Source organism: Oryctolagus cuniculus, chromosome 20 (assembly GCF_964237555.1).
Source record: "Oryctolagus cuniculus chromosome 20, mOryCun1.1, whole genome shotgun sequence".
Classification (NCBI taxonomy): Eukaryota; Metazoa; Chordata; class Mammalia; order Lagomorpha; family Leporidae; genus Oryctolagus; species Oryctolagus cuniculus.
The window spans coordinates 23,401,837-23,427,449 of NC_091451.1; the positions used below are offsets into that span (position 1 = coordinate 23,401,837).

The window sequence follows — 25,613 nt, forward strand, 5'->3', positions numbered from 1 at the left end:
ACTTGTTCTTCCGCGGTCGTGACCCCAGGTCGCTTAGGTCCTTCAAACTAAAGATGGCGGCCTCTGCAGTGAGGAGTGCCGTGGGACTGCGGGCGAGTATTAGTCGGCCAGTTGCTTTCGTCAGAAAAATCCCTTGGACCGCAGCATCGAGTGAGTGTTGACTATAGGGGAAGGGAGGAACTTTAGGTTTCAGGTGATCCTCAGGACCTCTGCGGACTTCTCTAGAGCACTAAAGTCAGCATGTGACTGGATTGCTCCTGAACAAGCTAATGAGCAGAAAGAAATTTTGCTTGCAATTAATTGTTAGCTTTCCGGAGCTTTGGGAGACACGCGCTCACGGTCTCCTGACTTCCGAAGTGATTTGATAGGAAGGTTTATTACTTGGTAACTTCCCTGCAGTCCGTGTGGACGACGGATCCTTGTTGGCAAGGTTGTAGGCCAGGAGATGAGCCAAAAGGAAATTTCAGTTCAAAGATGAAGATCTGAACCAGGTTCTCAAAGAAGGGGTGTGTGTGTGAGAGAGTCAGTCAGTCAGATCCCCTAGTGTTAGGGAAGCAAAGTGCACGGCGTTTCGTGGTGGCTTGAATGGGGATGGATGTGGGATGAAGGACAGGGAGGAATGAGTTCTGCGTTTAGCTTTGGCGCATTGCACAGAGAGAATTTAGGAGGAGCAGGCCCAGAGATGAAGATTAATGTTTCAATGTGTTGAGTTTGAGAAGCCTGTGAGATCTCCATCAGACCACAGGACAGAGATTAATTCAGCACATATTTAAGGAATATCTTTCATGTGTGGACATTGTTCTTGGGACTTGTAGCTGTTTCTCCTAAACAATTTTAGGTGGTTTGGGAAGGGCTCATGTCCTACCTGGTTTGTTTTAGAAGTGTTTTCCAGAACTTTTAAGTCCCTCCTAGGCCCTGGAAGAGAAATTTAGCCTCTGTGGATTGTTGAAGATTTCCTGACATTTATTTTTTCATTCAGCCAATATTGAGACCATACTGTGTATCAGAAACTGTAAAACACGGTTGTCTTTTAAAAATATTTATTTTTCATCCACCTGAAAGGCAAAGTGAGAGTGAGAGAGAGAGAGATCTTCTATTCCTGGTTTACTCCCCATGCACATAACAGCCAGGGCAAGTCCAGGCTGAAGCCAGGAGCCAGGAATTCCATCCGGGTCTCCCATGTGGGTGGCGTGGCAGAGGCCCAAGCACTTGAGCCATCATCTGCTGCCTGTCAGGATGCACTAACAGGAAGCTAGATTGGAAGTGAGGTGCCAGGACTTGAATTGGCGTGTGATATGGGATGTGTACATTCCAGCCATCAGCTTAATCAGTTGTGCTGTAATGCTACTCTCAGCATGGCGATTTCTGTATTCAGGGATATTACAGTGTTGTAGGGATAAGGAAATTTTTAAGCAACAAATATAGGCAGTCATTGAACCAATAAGGTTTTTATGAACTAGGATCCATAACCAGATAATATAAAATGTACATCAGCAAAATGTAAGCACTGTAAATCAGAAGAGGAAGAGGTCATGTAGTTTTTGATCTTTATGATTATACATCAATTCTTGGCTGTCTCACAAAGATAGTGCATTTTATTGTGTTACACAAGAACCCAGTAAAGTCATATTCATGTATTTGGCCTGAGTCTGGAAGGGTAGTTAGAATTCGGACAGGAAGAGATGGAAGTCACAGGACAGATACAGAGAATTTAGTTTCCTAAACTGGAAAAGCAGTGGTAAATATGGCAGGAAAGGCAGGTGGGATAAACCACACATTTTAGAGCTTTGAATATTTGATCTAGTGTAAACTTCAAATTATGAAAGATTAGTAAGGTCAGATTTTATTTTACATTCTCCGATATAGCTGGGAACATAGTGGATTGTATTTGTATTTGTCTTCCGTGCGATCTGCTCACAGGGATTATTATCTACACGCGTGGCACTTTACCTGGTGATAATGAAAACACTGAATATGTGCTGAGGATGCACTGTCCTGAGGACTGCAGTGGACTCAGCAGCAGTTCCTCTCTCCACGTTCCTGTCCTGTCACCAACTCTGGAATAAAGCTCTAAATTCAAAGCTGATTCTTAACTCTGAAGACTTTCAGGAAGTGTCCATAGGAAGTTTGAGATTCTAGATCTCCTTTTGGCTTCTAGCTGTAGTCTGGACTACAGAAGTTAAAATATGAGTCTACTAACTGTTTTTAATGTTATTTCTCCCTTGGTACAGGTGAGCTGAGAAAACACTTTGCACAATTTGGCCATATACGAAAGTGCACTGTACCTTTTGTGAGTATTATCTTTAAAAAAAGACTATTCATATTATCCTTTAATTCTCGATTTTTTAACCAAAACAAGCCAACTTATATCTAATGGAATGAAGCTGTTTAAAATATTGGTGAAATTATACGTGATACTGATTAAAAGATTAAAAGAAATTTTCATAGGTGTTAGTTTTGTTTTTTCTTTTAGGTTGCATTATAACCTACCTTTAGTGGATGCACATTTCTCCTCCCTCCTGAACCTCATCCCCTCCACACCCTCTTTTTTTTTTTTTTTGGCAGGCAGAGTGGATAGTGAGAGAGAGAGAGAGAGACAGAGAGAAAGGTCTTCCTTTGCCGTTGGTTCACCCTCCAATGGCCGCCGCAGCCAGCGTGCTGCGGCCGGCGCACCGCGCTGATCCGATGGCAGGAGCCAGGTACTTCTCCTGGTCTCCCATGGGGTGCAGGGGCCCAAGCACTTGGGCCATCCTCCACTGCACTCCCTGGCCACAGCAGAGAGCTGGCCTGGAAGAGGGGCAACCGGGACAGAATGCGGCACCCAGACCGGGACTAGAACCCCGTGTGCCGGCGCCGCAAGGCGGAGGATTAGCCTAGTGAGCCGCGGTGCCGGCACCACACCCTCTTTAAAGGTGCTTTTCCAACCCATTCTTTTTCTTTTAATTTTAATAGATTCAGTATGATTTGTAGAGACAGTTCTAAGAACATAATGATATTCTCCTTCCTTCCTCCCTTCCTCCTTCCTTCTACCTTTCTTTTTTTTTTTTTTTTAGTTTTTAAGATATTTTAAATTTATATTACAGTAAAAAGACAATATTTTGCCAAAGAAGTTTAACAAGTAAAAAGCAAAAAGATCTTAGTTTAGTGGGAATATAGACCATGACTATAACCAATAATTGAATGTATAAATGACCATTTTACCCATATATAGTTTTTTTTGTCAATTAGTCATTCATAGTTTCTTCCAATGAAATACAACTAATGATGTGTAACATCTAAATATTTCCTGTGTGGTTATAATAATTAAGATCATTTAGAGTTTAAGCCATTTCTCAACAGTTTATGCACAGGGATAATTTCATGCAGATTGCAATGTGATTAATTATACATTACTTTTTTTGTGCTCTTTTAGTTACCACAGATCAGGGAAAACACAATATTTGTCTTTTTGGGACTGGCTTATTTCAGTAAATGTAATGGTTTCCTGTTGCATCCATTTTGTTGCAGAAGACAGGATTTAATTCCTTTTTATGGCTGAGTAATATTCCATAGTGTATTTGTATCAAATTTTTCTTGATGTTGATGGGCCTCTGGGTTGATTCCATTTTTTAGCTATTGTGAATTGAGCTGCAGTAAACATGGGGGTGCGGATAACTCTTTCATATGCAGATTTCATTTTGGGTAAATTCCTAGGAGAGGGATGCCTGGGTCAAATGGTAGATCTGTTTTTTAGCTTTCTGAGGAGTTTCTATACTGTCTGCCACAATGACTGTACTAGTTTGCATTCCCACCAACAGTGGATTAGGCAGCCTTTTCCCCACAACCTTGCCAGCATTTATTGTTTTTTTGATGTCTATGTGAGAATCACTCTAACTGGGATGAGATGAAACCTCATTGTGGTTTTATTTGCATTTCCATGATGGCTTGTGATCTTGAGCATTTTTTCATGTGTCTGTTGGCCATTTGAATTTCCTTTTTTGAAAAATGCCTGTTCAAGTCCTTTGCCCATTTCTTAACTGGATTGTTTGTTTTGTTATTGTTGAGTTTCTTGAGCTCTTTATAGATTCTGGATATCGTTATTTGCAGAGTTTGCAGATATTTCCTCTCATTCTGTTGGTTGCATCTTGACTTAATTGATTCCTTTGCAGTGCAGAGGTTTCCTAGCTTGATGTAATCCCATTGGTCTATTTTTGCTTTGATTACTTGTGCTTCTGGGGTCTTTTCCAAGAAGTCTTTGCTATGCCAATGTCTTGCAGTTTCCTCAATGTTCTCCTCTAGTAACTTGATGGTATCAGGTCATAGATTTAGGTCCTTGAGCCATTTTTAGTTAATTTTTTGTATAGGGTGTAAGGTAGGGGTCTTGTTTCATAGTTTTACATGAGGAGATCCAATTTTCCCAGCACCATTTGTTAAGAGACTGTCTTTTCTCCAGGGACTGATTTTAGCTGCTTTGTCAGAGATTAGTTGTCTGTAGATATGTGGATTGATTTCTGGGGATTCTGTTCTGTTCCATTGGACTACGTATCTATTTTTGTGTCAGTACCAGGCTGTTTTGATTATAACTGCCCTGTAGTATGTCTTGAAATCTGGTGTTGTGATGCCTCCAGCGTTGTTTTTGTCGTTTAAGGTTGCTTTAGTTATTCAGAGTCTCTTGTGTTTCCATATGAATTTTAGCAGCATTTTTTCTAGATCTGAGAAGATGTTGTTGATATTTTTATTGAGATCATGTTGAATCTGCAAATTACTTTCTGTAGTATGGATATTGTGATGATGTTAATTCTTCCAATCTGCAAACATGAAAGATTTTTCCATTTTTTTTTTGTGCCTTCTATTTCTTTCTTTAATTTTTTTTTTTTTGACAGAGTGGACAGTGAGAGAGAGAGACAGAGAGAAAGGTCTTCCTTTTGCCTTTGGTTCACCCTCCAATGGCCACCGCGGCCGGTGTACTGCGGCCGGCGCACCGCGCTGATCCGATGGCAGGAGCCAGGATCCAGGTGCTTTTCCTGGTCTCCCATGGGGTGCAGGGGCCCAAGCACCTGGGCCATCCTCCACCGCACTCCCTGGCCACAGCAGAGGGCTGGCCTGGAAGAGGGGCAACCGGGACAGAATCTGGTGCCCCGACCGGGACTAGAACCCGGTGTGCCGGCGCCGCTAGGCGGAGGATTAGCCTAGTGAGCCGCGGCGCCGGCCTCTTTAATGTTTTTTAATTTTCGTTGTATAGATATTTTACCTCCTTGGTCAAATTTATTCCAATTCTTTTTGTACCCATTGTGAATGAGACTGATCTTACAAGTTCTTTTTCAGTCATGACATTATCTGTGTATTCAAGGCTATTGATATTTGTTTGTTAATTTATATCCTTCACCTTTACCAAGCACTCTTACGAGTTCTAGTAGTCTCTGGCTGAATCTTCCAGGACTGTATTGAATAGCAGTGGTGAAAGTGGACATCTTTGTTCTGGATCTTAGTGGAAATGCTTCCAACTTTTCCTCATTCTATATGATACTGGCTGTGGGTTTGCCTTGATTGTGTTAGGGAAAGTTCCTTCTATACCCAGTTTGTTTAAGTTTTTTTTTTTTTTAATTTGCTAATTTACTTGAAAGTCAGAGTTACACAGAGGGAGAAGGAGAGGCATAGAGAGAGAGAGAGAGGTCTTTCATATGCTTGTTCACTCCCCAGTTGGCCACAATGGTTGGAGCTGCGTGGATCCAAAGCCAGGAACCAGGAGCTTCTTCCTGGTCTCCCATGCAGGTGCAGGGGACAAGGACTTGGGCCATATTCTACTGTTTTCCCCTGCTATAGCAGAGAGCTGGATCGGAAGTGGAGCAGCTGGGACTCAAACCTGTGCCCATTTGGGATGCTGGCACTGTAGGCAGCAGCTTTAACTGCTATGCCATAACACCAGCCTGTTTAAGGTTTTTATCAGGAAAGGATATTGTATTTTATCCAATGCTCTCTGTATCTATTGAGATAATCATGTGATTTTTATTCTTCAATTTGTTAATATGATGTATCACATTTATTGATTTGTGTATGTTAAACCATTCCTGCATACCAGGGATAGATCACACTTGGTCTAGGTGAATGAGCTTTCTGATGTGTTCAATTTGATTAGCTAGTACTTTCTTGAGGATTTTTGCATTTATGTTCATAAGTGATATTGGTCTATAATTCTCTTGTATCTTTTTCTGGTTTTGGAATTAAGGTGATGTTGCCCTCATAGAAGGAGTTTGGGAGGATTCCCTCCCTTCTTCTTTCTAAGTCTGGTAGAATTCAGCAGTAAAGCCATCTGGTCCTGGGCTTTTCTGTGTTGGAAGGGTCTTTATTACTGATTCAATTTCCATCTTGGTATTGTTCTCTTTAGGTTTTCAGTGTCTTCATGACTCAGTTTTGCTAATTGCATGTGTCTAGGAATTTATCCATTTCTTCTAGATTTTCCAATTTGTTGACATGTAGCTGTTTGTAGTAATTCCTGATGATTCTTTTTTTATTTCTGTGGTTTCTGTTACATCTCCTTTTTCATCTCTCCCTCTTTTTTTGGTTAGTTGGGCCAGTGGTGTATCAATTTGTTTATTTAAAAAAAAAAAAGGTTTTCTTTATTTCTTCTCCAATTTTAACTATTTCTTTCCTCCTTATTTTGGGTTTGATTTGTTGTTTTTCTAGCTCCATGAGATGCATTGATAGCTCATTTATTTGATGCCCTTCTAATTTCTTGATTATTGCACTAGTTGCTATTAACTTCCCTCTTAACACTGCTTTTGCTGTACCCTGTAAGTTTTGATATGTTGTATTGTCATCTTCATTTCCAGGAATCTTTTATTTCCCTTTTGATTTCTTCTATGACCCACTGTTCATTCAGGAGTGTTTTCTTCAGTCTCCATGCGTTTGCATATTTTCTAGATTCTTGAGTTGTTAATTTCCAGCTTCATTACATTTTGGTCAAAAAAGATACATGGTATGTTTCAATTTTTTTTTTTTTTTAATTTGTTGAGACTGGCTTTACGGCCTAGCATATGGCCTATTCTAGACAAAGTTCCATGCATTGATGAAAAGAATAGGTGTTAGTTTTTTATTGTTGCAAATGACCACAAGCTTACTGGCTCAGACGTTTCCTAGCTGGACACGGCTTAGCTAGGCCCTGCACTCGGGACTCACGTCGTTGTAAGCCGGGCATCCCCTGGGCCTGCAGTCTTTCTCATTGCAGGCTGCAGAGACTGCCTTTCAAGCTCCCTCGGTTTCTTGGTAGAATTCTTCTCTCAGTGTAGGACTCGGGACCCTGTTAGCAGTTTTGGACTTTCCGTGAGGAGCTTCTTTCACTCCAAGGGACCTCCTGCCTTCTTTGTTTTCTCCCTCTCCTTAGGCTTTCTTCCAGTATGGCAACTTCAAAGCCAGTATGCTCCCTGAAATACTACTTTAGCTAATCAGAAGTGACCCCTATTGCCTTGCCTCATCACCTAATCAAGGGAGCACCGTCCCTCCCCCTTTGTCATATTCTTTTGCACAGAAGTAACAGGCCTGTCTACCTTAAGGCAGGGGGTTATATAGAGTATAGAATAGGGATCAGGGCTCCATCTTAGAATTCAGCCTACCTCAGTGTCCTCCTAAGGACTTGAGATAGAGAATAATTTTACCATAACTTGGCAGAATAGCTATTTTGTTTTTCCTAATGGAGTGCCATTTTTTTTAGTATTACTAATAAACCAACATTTATATATTAATTACATTTCCCTTTGCTTTCTCATAAAGGTCTAGAATCATTCTATAAATTAGTTCTATTCCCTGGTCTGTATTTTTCCATGGGCTTTTTAGTACTGATAAGTCTTTGAGGAGTGATGTGAGTTTATATCCACTTCAGTTTTTCTTATATCTTATATCTTATATCTACCACAGTTTTTCTTCATGGCATTGAAAGGGCTATGGTAAAATAATCTTCAAGCACCTTAAACTCTTTAAATTTTTCATTTAGGCAGATAGAGGGAGAGAGAATATGAGAATGAGAATCTTCCATCTGTTGTCTCATTCCCCAAATGCCACAAGAGCCAGGGCTGGGCCAGGCTGAAGCTGGGATCTGGATCTCCATTTGGGTCTCCCATGTGGGTGACAGGGACCCAAGTATTTGGGCCACCACCTGCTGTCTCCCAGAATGCCCATCAGCAGGAAGCTGCAGAGGAGCTGGGGCTTGAACCAGGCACTCCAGTGTGGGATGTGGGGGTCCTAAGTGGTGTCTGTACCAAACGTTTGTCCCAGAAACTTATTTTTTTTTCCCAAGATTTATTTAGTCAGTCACAGAGAGGGACAGAGAGAGAGATCTTCCATCGGCAGGTTCACTCCCCTAGTGGCCACAATGGGTAGGACTGAGCTAGGCCAAAGCCAGGAGCCAGGATTTTCTTCTGGGTCTGCCACAAAGGTGGCAGGTGCCCAAACTCTTGGGCCATCCTCCGCTGCTTTCCCAGGTCATTAGCAGGGAGCTCAATCAGAAGTGGGGCAGCCAGGACACAAATCAGTGCCCATATGGAATGCCAGTGTCACAGGCAGTGGCTTTACCTGCTAGGCCACAATGATGGCCCAAAACTTAAATTCTTAACTTTTGATTTAATGTTACTTGACTTCCAGTGATCTGATTACTCAGATCTGGTGGTGGTGAATGTATAGGGAAACTGGCACTCAGGTTGTGAAGTGTAACTGGTACTGTATAGTTTGGCAAAGTTTAACAATTGAGAATTTACATTTGCTTTAATCAAACAATTCCATTTCTTGGAATTTATCCTAGAGAAATGCATGGTCAAGAATATTCAAAGAAGCATTAATAATGTCAAATAACTAAACATAAATGTTCATGAGTGTGATTGATTAAATACTGTCATTGATGAAAATGGAATTTTATGAAGATGATTAAAAGAATGAGGCACATGTATTACGAACATGAAAAGCTTTTTTAAGTTTAAAAACCAGTTTCTTTTTTTAAAAAAAGGTTTATGTATTTGAAAGAGGGAGGGAAACAGAAAGAGAGAATCTTCTATCTGCTGGTTTGCTCCCCAAGTGACCACAGCAGTCAGGGTTGGGCCAGGGTGAAGCCAGGAGTCTGGAATTCCATGCACGTCTTCCATGTGGGTGGTAGGAGCCCAAGTAGTTGGGCCATCTTTCATGAACAGCGTATTTAAAAAGTGTCTTCTGAAACAGTGTTTTTCCTTGATTGCCAGCAAAAAGTACAAATAATTTAGCACCTGGAACAGATTATTATTATTATTATTAATAAGATTTTATTTGAGAGGTAGGTAGAGTTACAGGGAGTGGGAGAAAGAGAGAAAGGTCTTCCATCTGCTGGCTCACTTCCAAAATGCCCACAGTGGCCGGAGCTGCGCTGATCTGAAGCCAGGAGCCAAGAGTTCTTCCAGGTCTCCCACGGGGTACAGGAGCCTAAGCACTTGGGTTATCTTCTACTGCTTTCCCAGGCCACAGCACAGAGCTGGATTGGGAGTAGAGCAGCCAAGTCTCAAAGCAGCGCCCATACAGGATGCCTGTGGTGTATAGGTTGGATGAGTACCCTGCCTTTTTGTATAAGGGAAAGTAGTAAAATTGTTTACATTAACCATAGTCTGGAACTAAGTGGTAAGGGAAAATGTTTCCCTTCCTATTTTTATTAGGAATAAGTAATAATGGTAGTGGCAGTAATAAAGGTGAATGGTCTCAGAAATGACAGATGGAGCTGGATTTTGAGGCTTACTCTAGAAAATTAGGTTAGAAACAAGAAGAGTACTTTTTAATGAATCAAAATTCCCACTAGTGGGGATTGCATTTAGAACGATACAGAAAGCCCATTCCCCGGATCTGCAACGACAGAGGAAAAGCAGAGGGAATGAGAATAAATGTGTACTAAAGCAAGGCTACTGACCTTTATTAAATCTGTAACCTGATTTTAATCTTTCCCTGTGCAGATGCTGCTCAATTTACCTGTTGATAAACTATTTTAACATGAAATTACCATTAAGTTGAAAATGTTTATTACTTAACCTATCAAATACCATAGCTTAGTGTAGTCTAACTTGAATGTTCTCAGAACACTTACATTAGCATAGTTACATAATGCAATGTGTATTTTAAAATAAAATGTTAAGTGTCTCATGTAATTAATTGAAGATAGTACAAAACAGAATGCTTGTATGGGTACCCTTTTCAAGTTGAGGACCATCTGTATTTTGAATTTTTAGGACAAAGAGACTGGCTTTCATAGAGGTATGGGTTGGATTCAGTTTTCTTCAGAAGAAGAACTTCAGAATGCACTGCAACAGGAAAACCACATTATTGATGGAGTCAAGGTAAACCCATGTCACATCCTGAGCTCTCTGTGTAGTGGCCGTGTGGGACGGCAGGGATCTGGGGAGACGTCTAACTGAAGCTTCCTCATTGCTGTGACAGTGTGGTGGCAGAGTGCCCAGTTCTGAAAGGTCTGCAGGGGGAAGCGAGGGAAGACTGTGATGGTTTAGCAAAGTGGGATATGTAACTGAACAGCGGAAATAGCAGTTTACTTTTGAGTCAGGCTAACTCGGATTGCAGTCCTGGCTTTTCCCACTTACTAGGTGATACCGGGCCAAACTTATCTATAATTTTTCTCTTCTTAATTTCACAGACAGGGAGAAAGATCTTCCATCTGTTGGTTCTCCCCTACCTGTCTGCAACAGCTGGGGCTGGGCCAGGCCAAATCCAAGAATAGGGAATTCAACTCAGGTTTCTCTCCCACATGGTTTTCAGGGCCCTCACTCTTTGAGCTATTGCCTGCTTCCTCTCAGGGTGTGTGTTAGGAAGCTGGAACTGGGAGCAATGTTGGGACTTGAACTTAGGCACTCCGATACAGGATTTGGGCATCCCAAGCAGCACTTTTGCTGCTGCACCAAATGCCTGCCTGATTTACGATTTTTAATTGAAGCCGAGGGAATCTAAAGAGAAAGGAATCACCAGCTGCTGGAGTTACTGGTGCGGAATCCTAAGATGGCGGTTTTCAAGTAGCCACGTTTAGTGTTTCTGCAGACGTTGCCTTTCCTTACAATGCTGCCTTGATTTTTTTCAGCTGCACGTTCAAGCTCAAAGACCAAAAGTTTTGCAAGGGGATCAAACATCTGATGAAGAGAAAGATTTTTGAGAGTTTTAATTACTGCCTACTTAATAAAGTAAACGTAACTGAGAATTTTGTCTAAATGTTTTTATTTGAAACAAATAGTTGCTCTAAGCAAGACCTTACTTTCCCTACTCCAAAATAAAATGAACACAATAGGGGCAAAATTCATTTGGCAGGACAGTTCCAGTATGTGAACTCACTGTGGTTGGGGTAACTTTATTCTTTAGCAGTCATTCTTATACAAATATGAACCCCAAACTACTAGCATCACACAAAAGGAAGTGGCCTTAATTTTGTGTGTAGGGCAGTATGTTCTATAAGTGCCGACAGGTGGGAGACACACAAACAGAACTCAATCTTTAAAAAAATCTAATTCAAAGTAGAATTTTCAATCCCCTTTCTCTTGTAGTAAAAAGTAGCCCTGGGGTCTGCACACCGATTTGGTTTTATCCTGACCATTTACAAAGTGTTCCCCACATGACTTGCATCACTAGGGTTACAGATAACAGTTCAGTCTCTCTGAAGAGACGCAGCCGTCTACTCCTTTCTCCTCTTCTTGCCTTCGTGTTCATGCTCCTTGGGGCGGCTGCTATCTGAAGGTCTTTTGGAGCCACCATGCTGTTTGGCTTCTTCCAAAAACTTGTCCAAACCAAAAGGATCTTCCTCGAACTGAACTGGTCCTTCTCGGCCTCTCTGCCTGCGGTCTGAACCAGAAAACTCCTTGTCGGGAACAAACCTAGGGAAAAAGAGAAAGGACTATGAACTACTTTGTTTTCACTGGTGTGAATGTTGAAATGGAGCTGTCTGCTTTTGTACCTGTTGGTCTTTATTCTGGCTTCTAGGTCATCACCATACATGTCCTTGTCCAGATTTTTACTGGGCCTGTAAATACTCTGGGCCATATCTTTACCACCTCTCCAGGCTTGATCATAAACATTGTAAATTTCATCTTCTCCACCTGCAAATCCACTGTCCATACCCTGTGGGAAAATGGACACGTTACTGAAACTGAATCTGTTTACTACAATCATGTTAAATATATAAACCCGTGCTCTTGGAGAGCAAGCTGAACTACAAATTAAAAAACTGTCATAAAGTGCATATACTTTTGTTCCTACCACCATCACATTCTCACCCACAGCCTTGGATCAGGTACATGTGAAGAAATCATTAACACAGGAAGGTGCTACTACTGTAAGAGCAAACTTGACGTTTTCATTTGTGTATACTCAGAGACACGAAGATGCAGGAACTATGAAACATTTCTCTGATGCCATTTACGGTAACAAGTATTATATCCCTCGTATTTCCTCAGCGGAAATCTTAAACAATGGAGATGTTTTCATCACAACTTTAAATGCTTTAAGCTTAAGCTTGTAACAGTTGTCGTGAAAGTATTTACTTGTGTGGAACTTTGACCACTAACTCCCTTTGCTCTGGAAATTCCCATTGCATAGTGGGTAAGAACAAAGCTTTGGAGTCAAGACATCCAAGCTTGAATCTTAATTTCATCAGTACTAGCTAAACCTCTCAATTTCCTCACCTAAAGAACACAGTATGACTTTATACTGTATTATTTGAGATGATAGAAGATTTAGAACAATACCAGGAATACAAAAAGCACCTAATACCTTTATGATTGTTACTTATACAAGCTTACCAGGATATTGCCTTCAAATCTTCCTAAAACTTTGAAGTCGTAATTAACCCTTCCCCCTCTACATCCAGTGGAACTTACACTTCTGTATTCTAAGCCAGTCTTTCTGTGTGTATCTTCTTCAGTAGGCTATAAGATCCTTGAAGGAAAAGGCACTCGATCTTTGATCTCACAACTTATGCAGAGTTAATATCAATCTTAGGTGAATTCAAACAGAAAAGTACGTTTCCAGGCCTATAGTGTCCCAGTAGCTAGTTAACGATAACTAGAAATCAATTTTCTGACAACCTGTCCCATAAGTTAATCTACAGCTTCATTTTTTAAAGATCCCATGTTGACCAACAACATAACAAAAGGGGAAAAGCTAAAGGTTTTCTAAGATGTGGAATAAGACAAGAATGCTCACTTTAACCATTTTTGTTCAACATGGTACTGGAAGTCTTAACCACAGCAATGAGGCAAGAGAAAGAAAGGGCATCCAAATCGGAAAGGAGAAAATCAAACCATCACTGTTTACAGAAGACACGATCTTATACATTGGAAACCTCAAAGAACTACATGTTAAGACCAGGAACTTTGAAACTACTATAAAAAAAAGGGAGATGCTTCAGGACATGGAAGGAAAGGAGTTTCTGGGTCAGAAAAATCGACTCATGGGATCTCATCACAATAAAGAGCTTCTGCACAGCAAAGGGACAATCAACACTGAAGACACAACCCACAGCATGGGAGCTGCTATTTGCAACTTACATAACTGACAAGGAACACAAAACTCAATAAAGGGCCTAAGTTGACATTTCTATAGCATTAAAGAAAATTCAGGGACTGGTGTAGCATAGTGGTTAAAGTGCCTAAGAAAGCAGTAGAAGATGGCCCAAGTACCTGGGTCCCTGCCATCCATGTGGCAGACCCTGAAGAAAGAAGCTCCTGGCTTCACCCTGGCCCAACACTGGCTATTGCAGCCATCTGGGAAGTGTGAACCATTAGATGGAAGACTTCTCTCACCCACTCTCTCTCCCCATCTCTCTCTTTCAAAATAAATAAATCTTAAAAAAAAAAAAATCCAAGAATCAACAAAAATGTAAACTAAGCAGTACTTTTAGAGAAGGTAGAGCATGTGCGCACTCTCTGATTGACTGGTTCATTCACCAAATGCCTTCAATAGGCAAGACACAGCTGGGAGCTGGAAATGCAATCCATGTTGATGGCAGGAACCCAACTACTTTGAGCCATCACCACTGCCTCCCAGGGTTGGCATCAGCAGAATGCAGGAGATGGAACTGGGTACTGAATTTAGGTACTCTGACACAAATGCTAGACCAATTCTTGCTCCTGGTTTTACTTATTTTATCATCTAATTCATTTCCTACCAGTGTCTCCAATCTTAGCCAAGTATAAAAGGTCACAATTAGCACTGTTTCATCTTACTTATCCCCCTTTTTTTATTTTAAAGATTCATTTATTTGAAGGCGGGGTTACAGAGAGGCAGAGGCAGAGAGAGAGGTCTTCTATCTGCTGGTTCACTCCCCAGATGGCCCTAACAGCCAGGGTTGGCCTAATCCGAAGCCAGGAGCCAGGAGCTTCTTCTGGGTCTCCCACACGTGTGTAGGGGCTCAAGGACTTGGGCCATCTTCCACTGCTTTCCCAGGCCATAGCAGAGAGCTGGATTGGAAGAGGAGCAGCTGGGACTTGAAACAGCACCCATATGGGATGCTGGCACTGCAGGCGGTGGCTTTACCCCATGCCACTATGCCACACCCTACTTGTCTCTTAAGTTACAATATACAACTTCCAGTATTTTTCTGTCTTTATGATGGTATTTCATGGGCTGATCCAAATCTAAGACCTGTTATTTCCCTCCCCTCAGCCCCCATGATAGGTATTCATGCCAACACACAAGATCCAGTGTTTCTAAAATCCTTGTACCTTGGACTGGTTGAAGAGCCTTTGGTCATACTGAACTTCGTTGGAAGTCCGAGGGTTGGGCACACCAAGAGCAATGACTTCACTGATATCCCGATTTTCATTTCTCTGTAGTTTCGACCTATTTTGAATTACAATGTCATTAACTAGAAACTTTACAAACTAAATGAATTCAATTTAAATACAACCAATCTCAGAAGCAAAAGAAATGTATGTTGATAATGCATATGATATATGATATGATAATGTATATGATATGATATGATAATGAATAATCAGGTTGCCAGCCCTTTATACAGCGTTTCAGAGACATGAGTAGAAAATGTTGGGTTTTACATTTAGGATTTCCTGTTAGCTAAAAAAAAAAAAAAAGCAAGAGACTTTCTTGACATGCAATTCTTTAATACAAGCAATCACCTTACATCCATGCTGAGATAAAATTGCAATGGTCTATAGCTGCCATTGTTATATGAGGTTTGGGAGTTTGGGGAAGTAGATGCTAATTAGGCACATCACACAAATCATTTTCAATTAACCAGGATCAGCTCATTTACCTAACTACGTTAAGTAATTTTGTCTGAGTAGCATTTTTGTGGAAAACATGTCAATGGCTGGATTATTCAGTATGATTTTTGGCATTCGTGTTAATTTAATTCTCCTGCTGTTTCAGTACTATGCAATCTACATTCCCATGAAACCATGGTAACTGTCACCACTTACTTTAATAGACGTTCAGTTCCTACAGTGATTTCTATAGAAAACTTGATTTTCATCCAATTCTAAGTTTACAGCTTTTCTATCTTATTCATTCTCATAGTCACTTTACTGGTTTTAAGGGCCCAATTTATCTATGGAGTCATTGTAATTCTTACAACTTAGGGATTTCCAACCAATAGTGTCATTAATTGAACACACTCCATTTCCTTCCCCTTTCTTCTACATTGTAACTTTTGCTCACAACTAAATTCAGATTCTCTGCTTCTCCATGACTTCATTAGGGAAATAAAATATGCTCACTAACTAAGAACAACACTAGCAGGAACGTTCACTCTCAAATACAATTTGAACAGAGGGACTGCATGTTCATAGGGTGATCACAATATGGAAAACCATTTACTTGGGAAGCAAATAGCTTCATATTGCATTTAACCTTCATCAATTCCACCTCTATATTATAATATTTCTTCAATTTACCAATTTTGGTCATGAGCATTTGGTGAGTCAAGCTTCTCCAATTCCTACTTCACTTTATGGTCTCCATACATGTTTTGGTTTCATCCAAGTTTGTAATCATCATGCATGCCCAGTAAATTTTCCCAAATTATTTTATGTAACTGTCTTTCTGAATTTTAAGTTACACTACTCAAGAGAAAGATCTGATTTTCAGTTCTTTTGACACCTGCTCTTCTGCACTGTACTGGACATGAGGCTCTGCATACAAAATATCTCAATAAAAGTGTGGCAGCTCGTTTCCTGTCAGGAGAAACAAGGCCATAATAGACCCCGCTCACCACTCAGAGCAGGCCAAGAACACACAGACCAGACATTCCAATTCACTACTTCTCATCAATGTGACCTCAATTTTCTTTTCTATATCTCTATCCTGTTCAACCCTAACTCAATCTACAAGATAATAGAAGAAAAGATGATATCTAGGGGCCGGCGCCGTGGCTCACTAGGCTAATCCTCCGCCTTGCGGCGCCGGCACACCGGGTTCTAGTCCCGGTTGGGGCGCCAGATTCTGTCCCGGTTGCCCCTCTTCCAGGCCAGCTCTCTGCTGTGGCCAGGGAGTGCAGTGGAGGATGACCCAAATACTTGGGCCCTGCACCCCATGGGAGACCAGGAGAAGTACCTGGCTCCTGCCATCGGATCAGCGGGGTGCGCTGGCCACAGCACGTCAGCCGTGGTGGCCATTGGAGGGTGAACCAACGGCAAAGGAAGACCTTTCTCTCTCTCTGTCCACTCTGCTTGTCCAAAATAAATAAATAAATAAATATTAAAAAAATAAAATAGAAAGATTATATCTAGGGATAATCAATTTTGCTAGGACAAAGTACTTCAGTGCAAGAAAATCAGGGGCTAATCTACTAAATTACCAAAGTAAATTGGAAAGGGAAAGAACCAAAACTGATCTCCATGAATTAAAACGGTGCCCTAAAAGGTGTAAGAAGGCACTTGTGAGGATCTGTATTTATTTTAAATAGCACCCACCTCTTATCAGGAGCTGCCCTGGAAAGATTCCGGTCGTGCTGTCTCTCTTTTCGCCTATCATGCCGGATTTCATCCCTCTCACGTGCCTCCCCATCCTCTGTGTGAACAAAGTTGAAAATTTTTGAACAAGAGAATATTCCTTAACCTTAGATAAAAATTTCAAGAACTTCTCTGTAGTCATACCAGTCTTTTTAACCTTACAACTAATTCCAGAATCATGCATGAAGCGAGAATGTTTAGATTCCAAGTGTCCTGCTATCTTCTACTTGCTTTAAAATTCATCAAAATATTATGGTGATACATGGATAGAGATATGAACACACTGGAGAGGACTTCCAAAAACTCATGGAAATGGAATTCAAAGACAACTCTTTTTGGTGCAAAAAAATTGAAATCTATGCATGAGTGATCTTCAGTTCTTGAAAATTGCGTATCATGAAAAAAATTACACCAACTGAAAAAAAATTTCACCAAAATAAACTTACCTTTTAAATTATATTCTCTATGAAATTTTTTAAGCATCTTCATTTGTGATAAAGCAAATTTAACTATGTAAACTGCTAAGAATTATAAACAGTAGAATGTAGGTGGTGGGGATAGCAGTTGTTCATCATACAGTTCCTTCAACTTTTATAAATGTTTGAGGCTTTTTGTAATAAAATGTCAAGAAAAAAATTATGTATTAGTCTCCTTATATTTTCAGAGATTCTACTGAATAAAGACCTTTTTGCTTATAGTTCATAAGGGCTGACTGCATCTTTTTTTTAAATATCTATTTATTTATTTGAAAGGCAGAGTTAAAGAGAGAGAGAGAAATCTTCCATCTGCAGGTTCACTCCCAAATAGCTGAAATAGCCAGAGCTGGGCCCATCTGAAGCCAGGAATCAGGAGCTTCACCCAGGTCTCTCCTACATGAGTGCAGGGGCCCAAGTACTTGGGCCATCCTCCACTGCTTTCCCAAACACATCTTCAGGAACTGGATCAGAAGTGGAGCAGCCAGGACTTGAACCAGCTCCCATACAGGAAGTCAGCATTGTGGGCAGCGGCTTAACCAGTCATGCCACAGCGCCAGCCTCCTGACTGCATCTTGATCTCTATGGCAGTTATATTTGTCTTCATTTTTCTACCCTCGCCAGTCTGAGGGGATATAGTATAGTTACCAGCATGAGCTCCGGGGCCAGCCTGTCTAGATTGGCAGTGTGACCTGGTACACGCTTTCTTCTGTGGAACAGTGACAATAACAGTCCCACTGCACAGTACAGACTGCCACTGTGATTCTATTAAGTAACACATGTAAAGTACTCAGAGTGGTGCCTGCCTTGATAAACACTCAGTAAATGTGAGCTTTTACTAACTTAGCAACAGATTTTTCAAAATTCTAAATAACTCTTTGAGGACCATTCTGATTTTTTTCTTCTTTCCTTCTTTCTTATCAGTCTGCAGAACTTAAGATACAGTAAGCTTTACTTTTAATTAACTGCGTGGTTAGGCATACATTAGGCAAACAGCTCTCTCTGGCCACTTGTGATGATCTCCAAGAGCACTTCAAAAAGTTTGTAAAAATTGGATTTGTAAAAAACCTTCTGAAAACTATTACTTGTTTATTTTCATTTTATTTGAATGGCAGACAGCAAGACAGAGATCTTCTATCTTCTGGTTACTCCCTAAATGCCTACAAAGGTCAGGACTGAGCCAGGAGCTTGGCATTCAATGTGAATCTCACGTGGCGGAAAGGATCCAAGTACTTGGGCCATGATCTGTTGCCTGCCAGTGTGAACATCAGCAGGAAGCTGAGAGAGAGAGAGATCTTCCATCTGCAGGTTCTCTCAGAATGGCCAAAATGGCCAGAGCTGGGCCCATCGGAAGTGAAGGTGCTGGGACTTGAACGAGGCACTCCAATATGGTCACCACCCAAGTGGTGACCTGACTGCTGCACCAAATGCCTACCCGAAAGTGGAATCAAAGGATGTTTATTTTGGTGCAAAAAAATTTCAAATCCATGTATAGATTTTCATAAAATGCATTTCCCCAAAAATTTTTGAAACACCTTGTATGATTCAGGTAAATAATTACTACTTAGAACCCTAGCTATAGTTGAACTTGAAGCTCCTCTAACCAATTACCTGATTTACCCCTACCCCCAGGTTAAAGTGAACATGCCCGTGGCTGAACTCATTTTTCCCTCTCACTATCTGTATATGGTCAACTTCCCAATATTGGAAAATGGCAAATTAATCCTTTTGAATTGCTCAGGTGTTCTGGAGTCATCCATTTTTTGGGGAAAAGATTTATTTATTTGAAAGGCAGAGTTAGAGAGAGAGAGGAAAAAAGAGGGAGGGAGGGAGAGACAAAGAGACAGACTATCCATCTGCTGGTTTACTCCTCAAATGGCTGGGATTTGAACTGGATTTCTGATATGGATGCAGGAATTGGCAAGCAGTAGCTGAACCAGCTCCACTACAACGCCTACCCTATAGTCTTCTATTTTTAAATAGAGCAGTCAAGGGAACCTTTTAAATTAGGGTAAATTTTGTTAAAGGATCCAAAATTTTATACTGCCTGGTGACTGTAATTAACAGTACTGCACTGTATGCTGGTGCCGTGGCTCACTTGGCTAATCCTCCGCCTGTGGCACCGGCACCCTGGGTTCTAGTCCTGGTTGCTCCTCTTCCAGTCCAACTCTCTGCTGTGGCCCAGGAGGGCAGTGGAGGATGGCCCATGTGCTTGGGTCCCTGCACCTGCATGGGAGACCAGGAGGAAGCACCTGGCTCCTGCCTTCGGATCGGCGCAGTGCTGGCTGTAGCAGCCATTAGGGGAGTGAACCAATGGAAGGAAGACCTTTCTCTCCGTCTCTTTCTCACTGTCTTTAACTCTACCTGTCAAATAAAAATTAAAAAAAAACAAAAAACAAAAAACAAAAAACTGCACTGTATACTTGAAAATAAAAAATTATATGAAGTGACTGAGTTGTTAATTAGGCTTGATGGTAGAATGAATATATATATATATATACACACACACACATATATAAAAACATGTATACCCTAAATATGTAAAATTTTCATTTGTCAATTATACATCAATAAAACTAGGGAAAAAAATATATGTCAGATCATGTCACTCTGCTCCAAACTTTGTTTCCCTTGTAATGAAACATAAGCATACCCTTCAAGTGATTAAAAAGCCACATTTTTTGATCTGACCACCACTCTTCCCACCCACCTTAAACACCTCACTTTCCTCCTCTTTCTCACTGTAATCCAGCCGCACTGGCCTTTCTGCTTTGCCCTGAGCACCACAGGCACACGCTCCGTACTTCATACCTGCTGATCCTTCTCACTGGGGTGTTCTTCCTTTACATACCTACACAGCTTAATTCCTTCAAGTTTTTTTTAGAAGCTGCATTTAAAATTTTTACAAAATGTATTTATTTGAAAGAGACGGGGGTAGGGGAGAGGGGGAAGAGAGACAGACAGATTTTCCATCTGTTGGTTCATTCCCCAAATGCCTGAAACAGCCAAAGCAGGACCAGGCTGAAGCCAAGAGCCTGGAACTCCATCGAAGCCTCTCATGGGGGTGTCAGGATCCAAGTACTTAGGCCTTAGTACTTCGTACCTGCTGCCTCATGGTGCACATCAGGAAGAAGCTGTAACTGGAAGTGGAGCTGGTACTTGAACCCAGGCACTCCAATATGAGATGCAGGTGTCCCAAGATGCATTATAAATGTAGCACCCTTTGGGGTCGGTGCTGTGGCATAAAGCTGCTGCCTGCAGTGCTACCATCCCATGTGGGTGCTGGTTTGGGTCCTGGCTGTTCCACTTCCAACCCAGTTCTCTGCTGTGACTTGAGAAAGCAGTGGAAGATGGCCTAAGTCCTTGGGTCCCTGCACCTGCGTGGGAGACCCGAAAGAAGCTGCTGGCTCCTGGCTTCAGATTGGTGCAGCTCCAGCCGTTGCAGCTATCTGGGAAGTGAACCAGCGGATGGAAGACCTCTCTCTCTCTCTCTCTGCCTCTGCCTCTCTCTATCTCCACCTTTCAAATAAATAAATCTTTATAAATAAATAAATAAATGCAGCACCCAAAACCTTGCCCCTTCCTGTAAGTTTCCACAATAATGTTACCATCTCAGAAATGAGGTCTATTATAACTACCCTCTCAAGCACTTTTTGTTTTATTTTTTTCACAGTAATCTTCACCTTCTACTATACCACATGATTAGCTTTGCAGTCTGTCTATACTCTCCGGAACGCTGACTACATTATCCCACCCCACCACCACTACAGTCTCACAGAAAACCTTGTACTACCTGGCACACGGAAGGTGTTCAACATGAACTTAATGAATAAAATAATTGTACTACTATAAGATTTATTAATGAAAAAGAAACCATTCTCATCAATTTTCTTGAATTAGAATCTGTCTTCTCACCCTAATTTAATGAATATACCAATGTAGACTACCAAATAAAGACAGAGAAAGTATTGGCAAAATTAATGATTATAAGATAGAAAAACCTGTAGATCACTTTACTATGTGGGAGGACTGAGTTGTTCATCTGGAGATCTTATTTCTCTAAATCTCAAAATAGGAGAAAAGCAAGCCTATCATTTGAACAATAATGTGATTTTTTTAAAAAAGTAAATCACTTAGAACCTTATAAAAGTTTCTAGAATAGTACTATAGGAGGCCCATCTAGATACTCAGACTTCAATTTTTTTGCTGCTTCAGCTTATTAAGACAGAGGTACTCTCCATTTCTACACTATTTCTGAAATATATAAATTTTCATTATATGTACTTCCTACTTTTGCATACAGTTAAAAAAAGATTTTCTAAAATGAGATACAGATTGTTCAGAAAATAAAAACTTAGTAATGAGAATGTCCTACCTTTTTCCACATGGGTTTTGATCCCAGCTCTCCTCTCCCTGGCTTTCTGGGCCATCTCTCTTAGCTTCTCTTCATGTTTTTCCTTTTCTTTTTGAGCCATCTTTCTCTCTACTTGGGCACGCATCTCCACAGCTTCACGAGCCTATTAGAAAAATTAGATGCTAAATTTGACACTATCATGGGAGAAATATTAAAAGCTACCAATCTAACTCCCTGGTCTGGCTTCTCAGAGCAATTATGCAGAAGCCAGGTTTGTTCCTGTAGATTAAAACACAGATTCTTGTCCAGTAAAGATATCCTGTTGCCTGGAAGACACTGCAAAGCTAAGCTTTTCATCCTGGGGATTGCTTTGTGGCTAGAACTATAGTGGCCTCAATCAGTCTTTTAAGTCAAGTATTTCACTAATGCTTTCTCAAAAACAATCTTACATAAAATTAAAAAGACTCCAATAAAGCAATTTTCACTATCATTAACATAACATGGACTGGTTACATCTTCAAAATCAATCACATGAACTCAAGGTAAAACCTTAGCCCATGTCTGCTAGAGAGAGGAAGACATATTTTTTTCCTTTGGTTTAAACACATACCATGATGTGTATAAACTTGAAGGTCACATATTAATACCATAACATTTAGTAGATAGCATTAATCGCCAGTATTATTAGTGCTATTTTATGTAGAATTTAATTATTCCGAATATTTAATCGCCCTTCCTTGCAACTGCTCTTTTGGGGACATCTACATCTAAAATAGAGGAAGACTATGAAATCTGGAGTGACACCTTGCAGTCTTCACCAAACAGGAGCAGCCCAGGGAATCACTATTCTGGCATCTTGTCAGGCAGCTGGATCACCACTGGTGGGGTGTAGGTCCACGTGTACACAGGCTGGGACCATGTACAGAACTGTAATTAGCACTTGCCCTCACTGGCACACAAAGTACAGGTAGAGTCTCTAGGTACCCAGGACTGTAGCTAAAAGAACAGTACCTTAAGTTACCAACAAGGATTTACGAATCAGCAAGAGCATTAAGCAATTCAATTGTAACAGACCAACCTTCCTATCAGCAATGTAGAGCGCTTCAGCCAGTTTTGCAAAATTTTCATTTATGTGTACTGTCTGGAGACCTCTCCCATCAGCAGCCAGACGTTTGTCTAATGGAATTGTATAACCCTAGTGTAAAAGCAGATAGAAACAATCAATTATAGAACTACAAAAATTACTTAAATTTAAAAATGCCCATTTTGAGAACCACCTAGTTCTTTTTCTTACATCTTTTTTCGCAGCTATGCAAAATAGTAGGTAACAACGAGTGTCTTGTGTGGAGGATTAAGTACTCTCCATCTTTGGACTCAACCTTCACAATAACTCTACGAAGCTGGTAACACTGCTTCCATTTCACAGGGGAAGACACTGAGGTAGAGAATTACATAATGTCCCCAAGGTCATACAAGTAGCAAGTGAATGAGCCAGGATTTAAACAGACAGTATGCTAGAAAAATGCATTCTCATGTTAATAAGTGTGAATTAGAATGAAAGAAAATTACTGCTAAATAGTTGCTCCTCAGGTAAGTATACTAGTCTCACAAAAGCTGAATAAATTATAGTTGTACTGTCTTAATGACTTTTCAGAATTTTAGAATTCTGTGTAAATAAAAAAAAGCAGCTTGCTAGAAAACAGACTCTGCATTTTGAAATTCTGCATCCCATTCCAATAATGACAACTTCTACTAACTTTCAGGCTTAGCTTTATTTTTACAAATTTCTGACTAAACCTCTAAATGTTGATTTCTAGTCCATGCTGTCATAATAAAACAATGTGTTACAGAATCAGTTCAAAATACCACTTAGTTACATACATATTAATCAACCCAATCAGACTAGCATACAACCTTTTTGTTTTAAGATGAGCACATAACTTCCTTCAACAAGTTATACTTTTTTTTTTTAAAGATTGTATTTATTTATTTGACAGGTAGAATTACAGACAGCGAGAGAGAAAGACAAAGAGAAAGGTCCTCTGTCGGTTGGTTCACTCCCCAAATGGCCGCCATGGCCGGCGCTGCACCAATCCAAAGCCAGGAGCCAGGAGTTTCTTCCTGGTCTCCCATGCAGGTGCAGGGACCCAAGGACTTAGGCCATCCTCCACTGCCCTCTGGGGCCACAGCAGAGAGCGAGAGCTGGACTGGAAAAGGAGCAACCAGGACTAGAACCCGGCGCCCATATGGGATGCTGGTGCCACAGGCGGAGGATTAACCAAGTGAGCCACAGCAGCAGCCCCCACATTTTAGATTCTTAACAAATCTATGTATAACAAATGTTATACATAGAGTTAAATGGTTGAAAACTAAAGTAGTGAAAGTATCCAAACATTTACTGTTCTTTTGTCATGTGATCATTTAGACTAGTTTAGCTACTTTCAGAAATAATTTCTACATACAAATTTGAGTTTTCTAAAGAGCTGTGTCACCAAGCCACAGTTCACTAAAGATCTATATAGTATTCATGTGCCTGACATATTAACATTCCTATTACTTTAAAGAAATAGGGTCATGTAAATTTCAAAAACATTCATTAAGTGAGGTGCCAAGTTTCCAACTAAAATTACTCAGACTGTAGCTTTCTCATGGGTGTTTTCCAATAGGCTATAAAATCAAGGGACTGAGTCCACCACGACTTAATTACCTTTGCATTTTTCCAGTTGGAAATACAAGGAGGAATCTTCCACTCTTGTTGTTCCTTTACAGTCATCTAAGAAAAAAGAAACATTTTGATTTTTAGTTTATTAAAAAATTCTAGTCATGAACTGCATAACACATGGTTAGTGGCAAAGTATGCAAATGACAGTGGTCCTAGGACCTAGTGATGCTGAAACTGCCTTAGTTTGTGTAAACACTTCATAATGCTTGCATGACAACAAAATCACCCAGTGATACATTTCTCAGAATGTAGGCCCACTGTCAAGCAACACCTGGCTGTATTACCTTTTTCTTCAAAGATACTCCTTACATGCTAACACATAATAAAGGCCAAAATTCCATTTGTTCTGGTAGCACTAGACAGCCATGTTCCAAAATCATGGATTCTACTAATAATTTTAGACTAATGTAAAAACTGGAAAATGATCTGGAAATTATTCTTGATGATTATAAATACCAACATTTTCCCACATTTAAAGTGATATGGCAAAAAAAAAAGTGATATGGCTTCTTTTTGGAAGAAAACTTGTTCTTTTGGGTAGTAAGACATAACTAAAAAAAACCAGTGAGATGATCAGACTTGATGAACTCATGTACTACTTCCTGTAACTAATATTCTTCATGTGAAACAGTAGACCCTATTTATTCCACTAAATGCAGTGTTTAGGTTACTAATAATAAAACTAATAGCTAACACTGAACATACATTCTCATAAGCACTCCTGGAAACTATATTCAGTAGTCTTTCTAGGACCTTACTTAATCTTGAAAAACAAATTAAAAAGAACACTGCAAGTCAGGGTGGTTACATATACCTATGTAGATACAGAGAAGTTACTTAGAAAACTAAAAATCCTGAGTAGAAGACTTTAGACCGCAACAGAAACAGCAACAGCAACAAAATTACCTTCCGACTAGGAGAATGCATGACAGGAGCAGGAGGAGAAGGTGGTCCCCGGGGAATTTTCTTATTAATCCTAAAGAATAAATCAAAGCACATCCAAGTGTCATACTTTCCCTCCTTAGTGATTACATGTCAAGTATCTCCTCATTTTTTGTTAAAGCTTTAAACATAGACAAAAACAGAGACTGTATAATGAACACCCATCTATGACAGACCTT

The 25,613-nt window shown here is 40.4% G+C and overlaps 2 protein-coding genes across 2 annotated transcripts in view; one reads left to right on the top strand and one right to left on the bottom strand.

The window, feature by feature from the left end:
* Nucleotides 1-23: 23 nt before the first annotated feature.
* On the top strand, nt 24-11,182 carry SLIRP (SRA stem-loop interacting RNA binding protein). Its single transcript, XM_002719623.5, has 4 exons — nt 24-150; nt 2,232-2,290; nt 10,209-10,316; nt 11,066-11,182. The coding sequence occupies exons 1-4, from the start codon at nt 54-56 to the stop codon at nt 11,135-11,137; spliced, it is 336 nt and encodes a 111-aa protein (XP_002719669.1). The 5' UTR covers nt 24-53; the 3' UTR covers nt 11,138-11,182.
* The window catches only part of SNW1 (SNW domain containing 1), a 40,286-nt gene continuing 25,855 nt past the window's right edge, over nt 11,183-25,613 (bottom strand). Inside the window, exons 7-14 of the mRNA XM_002719622.5 lie at nt 25,399-25,468; nt 24,478-24,543; nt 22,849-22,965; nt 21,792-21,933; nt 16,905-17,001; nt 14,697-14,814; nt 11,930-12,093; nt 11,183-11,849 (exon numbers count right to left, since the gene is read on the bottom strand). Of these exons, the coding sequence (XP_002719668.1) occupies nt 11,651-11,849; nt 11,930-12,093; nt 14,697-14,814; nt 16,905-17,001; nt 21,792-21,933; nt 22,849-22,965; nt 24,478-24,543; nt 25,399-25,468 (973 nt within the window). The 3' untranslated portion in view covers nt 11,183-11,650. The remainder of the gene's footprint in view (nt 11,850-11,929; nt 12,094-14,696; nt 14,815-16,904; nt 17,002-21,791; nt 21,934-22,848; nt 22,966-24,477; nt 24,544-25,398; nt 25,469-25,613) is intronic.

Coding starts and splice junctions, on each gene's coding strand:
- SLIRP (XM_002719623.5), top strand. CDS start 54: ATGGCGGCCTCTGCAGTGAGGAGTGCCGTGGGACTGCGGGCGAGTATT. Junction 2,291..10,208: donor GAAAGTGCACTGTACCTTTT/GTGAGTATTATC, acceptor TTGAATTTTTAG/GACAAAGAGACTGGCTTTCA. Junction 10,317..11,065: donor ACATTATTGATGGAGTCAAG/GTAAACCCATGT, acceptor GATTTTTTTCAG/CTGCACGTTCAAGCTCAAAG.